Source organism: Tiliqua scincoides, chromosome 3 (assembly GCF_035046505.1).
Source record: "Tiliqua scincoides isolate rTilSci1 chromosome 3, rTilSci1.hap2, whole genome shotgun sequence".
NCBI classification, from domain to species: domain Eukaryota; kingdom Metazoa; phylum Chordata; class Lepidosauria; order Squamata; family Scincidae; genus Tiliqua; species Tiliqua scincoides.
The window spans coordinates 81405871-81418566 of record NC_089823.1 but is presented as its reverse complement, the minus strand read 5'-3'; the positions used below and the strand labels follow the sequence as shown (position 1 = coordinate 81418566).

The following is a 12696-nucleotide window of genomic DNA, read 5'->3' as shown; positions in this document are numbered from 1 at the left end:
TGGTTTTTTTCCTCTTTTTGCTGATTGTGTAGTAAGTCAATAAGACCAGCAATTTTCACTCCCTGTTTTTACCAGAACCAACCACCTCCCACTCTAAATGCTATTCACAAACATCATTTCTCGCTTACTCAAGGAAGTTTCTCTGACATCTAATTACATAATTCTTTCAACTGTTTGAAATTACAAGCTAAACAGATGGTTTGACTAGTGTTGCTCACTTCACTGGCTACATTCTTAAAACAAGGGAAGAAACCAAGCATCAACACAGTTTTCCACATGCGCATATGTCAGCCTAGAAGAGACCAAAATGTATATTTCTATATTTCATTGTAAACAAGCAAACATGTTTATTTGATTTACAGTCAGAAAAGTTCAAAAACTATTAAATTACAGGCTGTGAGTAGGGTACTAGATGTCACCATGACTAAACACAATTAATAAACTAAAAAAAACACAAAAAAAACTCCTGACGTTATTAAAGTTATGATGTCAAATTGCACTCCCTTAACATTTGCTACGTGCCGGGCAAAACAGCAAACAGACAGGCCAATGATGTGATCGTTAGCTTATTTGCTCTTAGGAATTTGCAGATCTTGTTGGCACAGATTTCTGAGGCACCTGCAGCTGCGTGCAAAACTTCCTTCCTTGCTTGTGAAAAAGCATCTTTATCAACCTAAATTGATCAACAGGTGGAACAATCTAGTATTAATCAGAACAAGATTTTAATGGTTCAGGGAATTCTCCTTATTTCCACACTTATAAATTAATAATTGTACCTTGTTTTAGATAATTTATATTTTTGATGATAAAATGTTATGTAAACCAGAGGACGAAGGAAATACTCGACTTTCCTCAAGAAGTAGGTGGAAATTTATAGAGGAGGATCAAATTATCAAGATTAGAAATTGGATCCATCACTAACTCTCACAGGAAATTTAGAGATGCAAAATAATAGGTCTTCCAGCAAGGCATAAGTAATGAAAGACTGAATACACTAATCACAATATTCACTCCCAGGCGTGATTCAATGTCTGAAATTGCATGACCCAACAGTTTTTATCCTACATGCTGATTGGTTGTTGCAGAAGTGAAAATTGTTTAAATTTGAGCCAGAGAGAGAGAGGTTCCTAAACCACCAAGGCTACAGGACCTAAACGTATATCAAGAATCCCAGAGTACTTCCAAAAGGTAAACTCATTCATTCATTTAGCAGCATGTTTATCCTTTTCTATTACCTGTTATGATCTAAAGGGATGACAGAATAAATATACAGGAAGGTATATATATACTTACATGCACATCATTTCAGTGAGATTTTCATATTTATTTCAGACAAAAGATATTTGGATTGGATAATATTTGCACGTTCTAAATCTTAATTCAGGATCATAAGGTTTAGAAAATACTTAGAAAATTTAAAATGAAAGTTCTGAATGGAAATCTTTATCTGAAGATCTTCCATTAATATAGTGTTATTCTCTCTCCTATATTAACATTCATCTTTAGTTTTCAATTAAATTTGCATTGTTTCAGCCTAGATACTTAGTCTTTTTCATTAGTCGAGTTTAAACTAGAAGTGTCAACCAAGGTTTCTTTCCTATTAAAACAGTCTTCTTTTAAGTAAGAGTTAAATATTAGCCAGATTGACTCAATATGTTTACATCTTGTAAAACCAAAAGATGCCTTTATGAGAGTCTTGAAATGAGGACCCTCATGCTTAAGACCCTCCCTCTTAAGCATCAGATAAACTAACAATTTAGTTAGCATATCACTCACACTGAAAGAAAGACTACCTCAATTCTACCCACCCCCCAATTTGTGGAATATGGAAATATTAGTTGCCAGTGGCAAGTGTAGAAGAAAGTCACAGGAGTTTCATTCTGGTTTGCAAACTGCCTGCTAGCTTTGAAAACAAGCTGGAGGAAACAGCCATCATATTTCATTTGCACCAAATACTGGGCAGAGAAGGCTAGTTTTTTGGTGTCACAATTGATTGAATCAAGGACATCTTTAATCTGCAATTAAAGTTCTAGTCACAGTCTAGTCAAACTTACTGAATGATGATGTTTTCAGATGTAGTACAACATTATGCAATGTACTGGGGAAAAATCAAAAGTAGTCTAACTTCCAAGTCCTCTAACCAGGAGCCAAATAAATGCATGTGAACCATTTCAGTAGCTGAACAGCAAACAATGATGTCAAGCCAGTTCAACATACACAAAGTTACCCAGATAATGTGGTGTATGTTTCACAGTTAGCAAATCAGCAGTTGAGTTTAATTTATGGTTGTCAGCAGAGCTTATGCTCAACGACTGAGCCAAAGTTAAGCACTTTAAATCTCACTAGTTTCAAGGGAGAGAACTGATGTGCCTAAATCGCTTTAACTGATGGAAAAGGGACATTGACTGGATGTATATCCGCAGCTATTAACATTCCATAGACACAGAGTGAACTATTTCGAAAGCTGATTTAACAAACAGCAGCTAATATATATCAATATGGATCATGTACTCTTGTATTATTTGACTTTACCAATGCAGTGATGAAAAAACCTTCCTTTTACATTGCAGGACCCGTGATGATAAAGATGAAGGGTTGGACTTTGGTTACATGCCTCTTAAGTGTCGCATTTGCTATTCCAGTAAGTGCACTCACTGATTTTGAAGAAATGAATTCAAGCAATTACTGAAACTTTCACACTAAATGACAGATGAAATTTTGCATGAACATCAACAAAAACTAAGGTTTAAAGTATGCACCATATTACAAAAATATGAGTACCTTATTTTTTAATCTTCTTATAACACTAGCTCAGTGATTATTGTACAAAGAACAAATAATAATCTACTCAACCTATGAACTACTAATAATTAGAATCCCAAAATTAGTTACTTGAACATAGTGTTAAAATCAGGCAGCACTTTCTACATTTTCTTACTTTCTACACTTTCTGCACACCTGAATCTTCAGAAATCAATTTTAGTTCTAATGAAATTTAGTTTTCACACAATTCAGTGGCAAATCCAGGTTTTACTGCAGCTAAAAGAGACACAGATGTGCCCTCCCACTATTTTTCAATAAACTGAAGACCTTTTTCCCCTTTATTTCTTTTCCTTTCACAACTATTATTTTGTTCAACAATTACATTCTTGTTTTATTACTCACCAAAAAAGGGAAAAATTAGTTTGCAATTGTGAAAAGCTTTTAAATAGGACATCATTGTCAATCCTGAGTTCCTAACAATATCATATGAAAAACGTGTACTTTAATAGTAAAAGTAGTTAAAGTAGCTTAGATGTATTCCAGAAGAATGCATTGTGCGAATTGGCATCTTCTGGTACACAGTCTAAACTACAATGTCTTGCAATGGTCTCAACTGTCCACTCTGAGAAGACTGGTTGGAAGGATAGAAGAAGATGAATTACTGCATATTTGCAATGCAAACTTTTTTTTCTTTTTCTCCACAGCTGCCGCCTCATCCACAACATCCTGGTTTTGTTAATTTCAGTTATGAGGTATAAATTCTTTAAACTTTGTATATTGTATAAACTTTGTATTTAATGTACATTTTCCCCATGCAAATGAAAGCAAGGTGTACCACTTCATATCCCTAATTTTGTATTCCCAGACCTGTCAGTTTGTATAAAACTTGGCAGAGGTTACCTGAACTGGGCTGTATAGTGTGCATACAGCAGTGGGATTAAATATAGAATATGTTGTCTCATTCAACTAAACCAAGGTGGGGAAGGCTATACTAATAAAACTAGAAGGGAAATCAAGGGTAGGCAAAAGTGGAATTTGTTCTGTCTAAATCAGGGGTGCTCAAACTTTCAACTTTAGGGATGCTGGACCTTTAACAAGTGTATAGAAGAGAGAATTGCAGCAGGTGTAGCTTGTCATCTGTGGGATGACAAGTTGCACCTGCTGCAATTCTCTCTTCTGTATACTTGTTAAAGGTCCAGCATCCCTAAAGTTGAAAGTTTGAACACCCCTGGTCTAAATGCAACTGTTTTATATTCAACAATGTTGTCCAATGTATAAATTAAATAAGGAAAAATCTTTTGGAATGTTGATTTGGCATAATTCATTTAAAGCAGAATTCAAAGACCTATGGACTAATAACACATTCACTAATTTATTATAGAAAGAATGGGGACAGAAAACTTGAAAATGGTGTTGAATGCCAATGCCTGTGACAGCATCATTCTGAATATGATCCTTTTGAAATGTTTGTCATATGATATGCAGAAATATTTATGTATGTTTGTTTTGTATCCTCCCCAAGGTAATAACACCTCTAAAATGGTACCAGAGTCTAATTGGACACCAGGTATGGCTTCTAAAGACAATGCCACTCAAAAAATTCAATTTGCAATCCCTACTAAACTCTCATGTAGAATTTACAAACCACTACATCTTTACAGTGACAGAGGGAATCCGGCAGTGGCGCGATCCTCAGGACCATGTCGCTGCCGGAACTGAGAGTTTATTTGTTCAACTTACCCCCTTGCACTGACCTCCTGCAGGTTCTGGGAGCCCCACGGAGCCCTCTACAGGGCTCCCCGTGTCTCGGAACATCCAAAAAATGAGATTTCAACTCGCTTACAGGTTGCTATCACAAAACTGGAAGTGGATAGCAATTGCATTTTTTTAATGTTCTGAGATGCAGGGAGCTCTGCAGAGGGCACTGTGGGGCTCCCTGCATCCCAAGGTGGGTAGCACAAGGGAGTAAGTTTAACATAAAGCCCCTCAATCCCCTGCTGCGTCACGATCCTGAGGACTGCGTTGCTGCCTTCACCCCACTCCTTAAGGGGAAAGGGCAGTGGTTCTTGTGTTGGTGGGTTGCAACCCACCAGTTTGAGAACCACTGTCATAAACATTTCACATGAAACAAATCTGATACATCTTTTTCAGGTTAGCATTTTTCAAACACTCTCCATACAAACGTTTTATGGTTTTAAGCCTGCAGAAATCAGAGCTGCAGCGGCCAAAACAGAAGTTAAGTTCAAGTCTCATATTTCTCCTGAGTACCAGCAGAAGCCAATTCAGAGGCTCATATTTGAGATCTGAACTGGCTTAAGATACACCAGTAACAGGAAAGCAATTGTGGGAGATAAGTGGGAGATTTTAGGTTTCCCAGAGGCAATAGATGGGCCACTGTAGGAAACAGGATACTGGATTAGCTAGACCTTGGCCTGACCCAGCAGGGTTTTCCTTAAAGTCTTAAACTAGCTGCCAATAGCTGCATTTCCTCTTCTTTTAGTATTATTATTTAGAATATTCATATACTGCTTTTCAACAACAACAAAAGTTCACGAAGAGGTTTACAAAATAAAAGAATTAAGCAAATGTTTCCCTTTCTCAAAGAGGCTTACAATATAAAAAATAAGACACGAGGGAGACACTAAAAAATAGCCACTAGGAGAGATGTGATGGGAACTAATTAACGATTCCATTAAATATAAGAGTGCTGCTGCTTCAAAAATGCTTCTTTGCCCAGCTAGCAGGATGCCAATCTCATAACTAATCTGGTTTGCTTTTTTCTCCTCCTGACAGTATCCACATTATGAACCCTTTGGAGGATGGATGCGCCACCATTCAGGGCCAATGCTGCCTCAGCAACATTTCTATCAAAGCCTTCATCCAGTCCAGTCGCCTCTCCATCAAATGAATCCACCACAGCCGCAGCCACCGCTAATCCCATCCGTGCAACAACCTGCACATCACCCATTTGTGCAAATGACTGGGCAAAATTCACTTAATCCACAATATCAACCACCAGTTCAAGCAGGACATCCAGTCCAACATCCCCTTCCACCACACACAGCAGAGCACCCAATGCATCCTCAGCAACCAGGTCATTCAAACCATCCAGTACAACCCCATCAACCAGCCAATCCAATCCAGCCTGTATTCCCAATTCCACAACTGCCACCACTGATGCCAGATATTCCTCTTGAACCATGGCCAGCAGCAGACAAGACCAAGCAAGAAGAAGTGGTAAGAAGGCATTCCTATAACAAGATATTCTTGCTAATAATACTCCTGCTAATTGGGCCAAGAGGTAGCTTTCAAATGGTGGCTCTATTATAGATAGTTGGGGGAAAGCAACTGGCCTTATTCCTTCCAGCATAACATTCCAGGGGCTGTTTGCTGGTGTCCTTTTGTATCAGTTTCAGATTGTGGGCCCTCTGGGATAAGTAGCCATCTTTTCATTTACACTGGGCACATCCTAAACAGGTCCACTCAGAAGTAAGTCCTATTTTGTTCAATGGGGCTTACTCTCAGGAAAGTGTGGTTAGGATTGCAGCCTTTATTATGTAAACTGTTTTGTGAACTTTTTCTTGAAAACTAGCATTATATGCTACTTTGGCTATTTCTGTGTGTAGCATTTATATGCTATTTTAGAAATATACATTATACTGCTTTTCAACAAAGAAGTTTATAAAGTAGTTTGCACAGCAAAATCCATGAAATTTTATCTCAAGGAGCTCACAATCACTAAAAAGGAACAAAAAAAGAACAAACAGCAATTTGCCACTGGAACAAGATGCAGTGCTCAGATGAATAGTTGCTCTGTCTTTGCCAAATATAACAGAGCTACCACTTTGAAATCCACCTGCTTGGCAAAAGATGGATGCAGGAGAATTCTCACACCACAGACCTGATCTGCATAGTTTATAAACTGAGAAAACATTCTGATACCAGTCCCTTGGGCTTTATGGAGTGCCGCTCCAAAGGGTCTCCAACTTGGGGAGGGGGGGACTTCATAAAAGTGAAGAAGTGGGAGGGCACATGCTCAAAAGTGGGGGGGGGGATATGCTCAAAAGTTAGCATGCAGGAGGTTCTTATGCCTGGCTGGATTTAGGCCTTTGTCTTTTTAATATGAAAAATGAAGTTATAAAATGTGTTTATTTCAACATTGAAGAGATTTCATTGAATGACAAAAAGCAATCCAAAGCACCATGGTAAATTGTTTTAAAACTGTGATTTTAATTTAGCTTTTTTTTCTCTCTTACAGGATTAAAGGGACAAAGAAATCGGAATAATGAAAAAAATATTGTAGGCATTGCCATTTGAGTTCAAGAACCCATCCATCCCACTGCAGTCAGCAATGCATGTTTTCATTAATCCAGGTTCTTGAAGAATGCTGTAGCTAGAAAGCAAACAAGTCCAAAAGTAGCAAATAATAAAACCTGTTTTAATCAACACTTATGGAGTTATGACTATTCTTTAACATAAGATACATTGGCTAAGATCTACAGGAACACTAGCAGAGGTAGTTGCTTCTCACATAAGCGAAAATACTACTGCATATATCTACATGTTGTTATTTAAAGTATGCATATACCAAGAACTTACTATAACCTACAAATGGGTCTGATCTTAAAAAGCACTCCTTTAAGATTAGCTGTACTGGATAGGTAGTTAACACATTTAACTGCAGGTACGCAGTTCACCTGTAGTTTCAAAAGAGAGTTGGTGTAGAGGTAAGCCACTCTCTTTCAGCCTCAATTCCCCAGCCGCAAGAGGGGGACAATAACACCCACCTTATTGGTTTGCTGTACAGTCTGCAGCAAGGTAATACCTGTGAAGCACTATGTATACTAAGAAAGTCTTATAGAAAGTTGAAAACACAGATTATATCCAAGGTCTGTTTTAAAGAACTAAGTAATTGCCATACAAACAAACTATATCTCAGAACAAGAATCCTGATTTAAACATGAGCAAACACATGAACAATGTCCTGGCATCAAAGGAGAATCTGAAAGGGAAACAAAATCACAACAAAAGCTGCACAGTTCAGAAAGTGCAAGTACCTGTGTTGCTACACTGGAAAACACAGAAGGTGGCATACTTATTATGAGCAATGAAAATGACCCACAATCGTGAGAAGCAATTTTTCAAGCCATGTTCAGCTGCTGTTTCCCTGCACTGCCTTCCATGTTTGCTGTGCCACCCAGCTTGATAGAGAGTTCTCTAGCAGGGAAGTGCTGCTGCTCCCAACTTTGTGTCATTTTGGTTGAACTCAAACTGCAGCTTTAGTAGGATTCAAGATGCATCATGAACATTAACAAGCCAGAATGCAGTCACATCAACCATAAACATACAGAGAGGCTGTCATATGGAACAGTAAAATGCCAAAAAAAAAAAAAAGGAAAGTACAGAATTGTGATGGAAAAATATTTGCCAATGTTCATTCAAAGCTGACAACAAAATGAGTTCAAGGATATAAGGAAAACTCAGGAGGGAGTAACTCAACTCAGGTCCTTTAGAGTCACTAAAGGGTGAGTCAGCAACTCAGAAAGTGCTCCCATTAGGACTCTTTTTGGAGTTGAGTTGCAGGGGGCAGTGATTCTGCAACTCAAGTCAAGCAATGCTGGGTTTTCCCAACATTGGTTATTAACTAGATTTTGTAGATTCAACCATATTCACTAGTGCTTAAAGATCTGCACTGGTAACTAGTTTGTTTTGGTTTGTTACAGATGTTACAAAAAAGGCTACTATATGTAGCTGCAAGACATGTTGGGTCCATCTGGAAACCCTGCCAACTGCACTCTTGAGCATCATTCCCTGTGCACCAGGGCATTTTTCTAAACTAGATCAAAGCTGCTGGACTAATCAAGTGTAGTGAGGTACTGTCACACACACACACACACCCCAAAATGGTCAGATAATACTCACATACAGCTGAACCACTGCATAATTGTATTTTAAACCTCAGACATTTAAGACTATAATCTAAAAAGAAATGAGCTTAGGTCCACATAAATCAATTTCATACATGGAATTCAATGCACACCTGCATGCATTTGTGTCCTTTACATTTTATCTATTGACACATGGCTAAGCGGCGCACAGCAGCCTAGTACAGAGGTAAAAATCACGATGAATAAGCATTGCTGACATCCAATGAGCAAACATGTTCAGCCTCAGGATATGTTTACTGTTCAATTAAACTGTAATTGGACACTGTGAGCGCAAATATTATATATTGGAAATTTTTATCTATTGATACCATCCACTTAGGAAAATTCTATTCCATTGAAATAATCACTAATGCACAAACAACTGAAAAAGATTGTTTTAAGGCCGAAACTAAGCTCAGTGGAATGTCTGTCTAAAAAAAGGAGACATTCTCCCTGCATGCTATGTTGGCTCATAAAGGTAATCTGCTTTTGCAGCCAGTACAGAGTTACAGCTGCTCTCCTTCTCTAGAACAGTAACAGCAGAAAAAAAAACTGCTTTACATTCCAGCATGCAGAGAAACATTTTCAGTATGTCAAAGTGATTTTTGCAAATGAGCAACTAACTGGGCAAAGGGGAACCTTTTTAAAGTGGTGGGACTCTTATTTAGCAGGCAGAGAGTAACTGTCCCACCCACTCCAGCATAGCATATGTTTCAGTTGCTCTTTGTTAGTATCATTTATGTGTCTTTTTAAAAAAATTGCAAGTCTGATGGGGAACAGAACTAGTTTTTTATTTGGTTTGCTATATAAACTGCTTTATGAACCATGCTCTGGTTTTTCTTCAGATCATATAAATCTTTCGGTTTAATAACTTTTAGTTGAAAAGCTATATAAAAATATTTTAATAATGTACGTAACCTACCAAGAACGACCACTCTTGGTGTGATCATAAGAACATAAGAACAGCCCCACTGGATCAGGCCATAGGCCCATCTAGTCCAGCTTCCTGTATCTCACAGCGGCCCACCAAATACCCCAGGGAGCACACCAGACAACAAGAGACCTCATCCTGGTGCCCTCCCTTGCATCTGGCATTCTGACATAGCCCATTTCTAAAATCAGGAGGTTGCGCATACACATCATGGCTTGTACCCCGTAATGGATTTTTCCTCCAGAAACTTGTCCAATCCCCTTTTAAAGGCGTCCAGGCTAGATGCCGTCACCACATCCTGCGGCAAGGAGTTCCACAGACCAACCACATGCTGAGTAAAAATATTTTCTCTAGTCTGTTCTAACTCTCCCAACACTCAATTTTAGTGGATGTCCCCGGTTCTGTTGTTATGTGAGAGAGTAAAGAGTATCTCCCTATCCACTCTGTCCATCCCCTGCATAATTTTGCATGTCTCAATCATGTCCCCCCTCAAGTGTCTCTTTTCTAGGCTGAAGAGGCCCAAATGCCGTAGCCTTTCCTCATAAGGAAAGTGCCCCAGCCCCGTAATCATCTTAGTCGCTCTCTTTTGCACCTTTTCCATTTCCACTGTGTCTTTTTTGAGATGCGGCAACCAGAACTGGACACAATACTCCAGGTGTGGCCTTACCATCGATTTGTACAACGGCATTATAATACTAGCCGTTTTGTTCTCAATACCCTTCCTAATGATCCCAAGCATAGAATTGGCCTTCTTCACTGCCGCCGCACATTGGGTCGACACTTTCATCGACCTGTCCACCACCACCCCAAGATCTCTCTCCTGATCTGTCACAGACAGCTCAGAACCCATCAGCCTATATCTAAAGTTTTGATTTTTTGCCCCAATGTGCATGACTTTACACTTACTGACATTGAAGCGCATCTGCCATTTTGCTGCCCATTTGCTAGTCTGGAAAGATCCTTCTGGAGCTCCTCACAATCACTTCTGGTCTTCACCACTCGGAAAAGTTTGGTGTCGTCTGCAAACTTTGCAACCTCACTGCTCACCCCTGTCTCCAGGTCATTTATGAAGAGGTTGAAAAGCACCGGTCCCAGGACAGATCCTTGGGGCACACCGCTTTTCACCTCTCTCCATTGTGAAAATTGCCCATTGACACCCACTCTCTGTTTCCTGGCCTCCAACCAGTTCTCAATCCATGAGAGGACCTGTCCTCTAATTCCCTGACTGTGGAGTTTTTTCAGTAGCCTTTGGTGAGGGACCGTGTCAAACGCCTTCTGAAAGTCCAGATATATAATGTCCACGGGTTCTCCCAAATCCACATGCCTGTTGACCTTTTCAAAGAATTCTATAAGGTTTGTGAGGCAAGACTTACCCTTACAGAAGCCATGCTGACTCTCCCTCAGCAAGGCCTGTTCATCTATGTGTTTTGAGATCCTATCTTTGATGAGGCATTCCACCATCTTATCTGGTATAGATGTTAGGCTGACCGGCCTATAGTTTCCCAGGTCCCCCTTCTTTCCCTTTTTAAAGATAAGCGTGACATTTGCTATCCTCCAATCTTCTGGCACCGTGGCCGTTTTGAGGGACAAGTTGCATATCTTAGTCAAGAGATCAGCAACTTCATTCTTCAATTCCTTAATAACTCTTGGGTGGATGCCATCAGGGCCCGGTGACTTATTGATCTTTAATTTATCAATGAGGTCTGAAACATCTTCTCTTTTAACCTCTATCTGACTTAACTCCTCGGTCAGGAGGGGCCGGGTATCTGCCCGAGGTCTTCTGCCGTGAAGACAGATGCAAAGAACTCATTTAATTTCTCTGCCATCTCTAAGTCTCCTTTTATCTCCTCTTTCCCTCCCTCACCATCCAGAGGGCCAACCGCTTCTCTGGCGGGTTTCCTGCTTCTAACATATTTGAAGAAGCTTTTATTATTCCCCTTAATGCTGCTAGCCATGTGTTCCTCATAGTCTCGCTTGGCCTCCCATATCACCTTCTTACATTTCTTTTGCCACAGTTTATGTTACTCTTTATTCTCCTCATTAGGGCAAGACTTCCATTTATGGAAGGAAGCTTCCTTGCCCTTCACAGCCTCTCTAACTTGGCTCGTTAGCCATGCGGGCACCCTCCTGGATTTAGTGGAACCCTTCTTTCTTTGTGGTATACACCTCTGCTGGGCCTCTATTACTGTTATTTTAAGCAGCCTCCATGCACTCTGGAGAGATTGGACTCCTTTTACCCTCCCTTTCAACCTCCTTCTAACCAGCCTCCTCATTTGAGGGAAGTCCACCCGTCGGAAGTCAAGGGTTTTTGTTAGAGATTTCCCTGGTATTCTTCCCCCAACGTGCATGTCAAAACGGATCGCAGCATGATCACTGTTCCCCAATGGCTCAGTAACATTGACATCTCTAACCAGGTCCTGTGTACCGCACAATATTAACTCCAGAGTCACCTGCCCTCTGGAGACCCTGAAGGGGACTCAGAAAGACCCAGGGCTCCTAGGAGCATACTTTGAGAGACAATGATCAATGATTAACTCCTGATGGATGATTAACAATCATTGTTAAGACAAACAAAAGAAAACATTTCTTTACCCAGCATGTAGTTAGTCTGTGGAACTTCTTGCCACAAGATGTGGTGATGGCATCGAGCATAGATGCCTTTAAAATGGGATTGGACAGATTTCTGGAGGAAAATTCCATTACAAGTTACAAAACATGATAGGTACGTACAGTCTGGGAGTTTACTTTATGTCATAAAATTTACTTTGAACTTTTAGTTGATAAGCTATATATATATATATATTTTAATAATGTACATAACCAACCTACATCTATTTTCTTGTGAAGTATTTTAAAACCAAAAGTAACACACAGATCTAGTTCTAAGTTAATTAAGAAATGTCCAGGGCTGTGGAAGAGATTGCTTCTGACAGGCCTCTGCCACATCATAGCAGCTCCTTGGTTTTCTGGGCAGCTTAATGCTAAGAAACGGCATGGTCAAGGCATGGCCGACACCTTGGTGGTAAATGGTGGTGAAAAACTCCTTATGAGTCTAAAAGGACACAGAGCATACTC

The 12696-nt window shown here is 39.7% G+C and overlaps 2 protein-coding genes across 4 annotated transcripts in view; one reads left to right on the top strand and one right to left on the bottom strand.

Moving 5' to 3' along the window:
* The window catches only part of ARHGAP6 (Rho GTPase activating protein 6), a 283141-nt gene that overhangs the window by 103592 nt on the left and 166853 nt on the right, over positions 1-12696 (bottom strand). The gene's annotated exons all lie outside the window — the stretch shown is intronic.
* On the top strand, positions 2579-7027 carry AMELX (amelogenin X-linked). The gene is made up of 5 exons (XM_066619171.1): positions 2579-2641; positions 3468-3515; positions 4286-4330; positions 5557-6000; positions 7022-7027. Exons 1-5 carry the CDS (start codon positions 2579-2581, stop codon positions 7025-7027), a joined length of 606 nt encoding a protein of 201 aa, XP_066475268.1.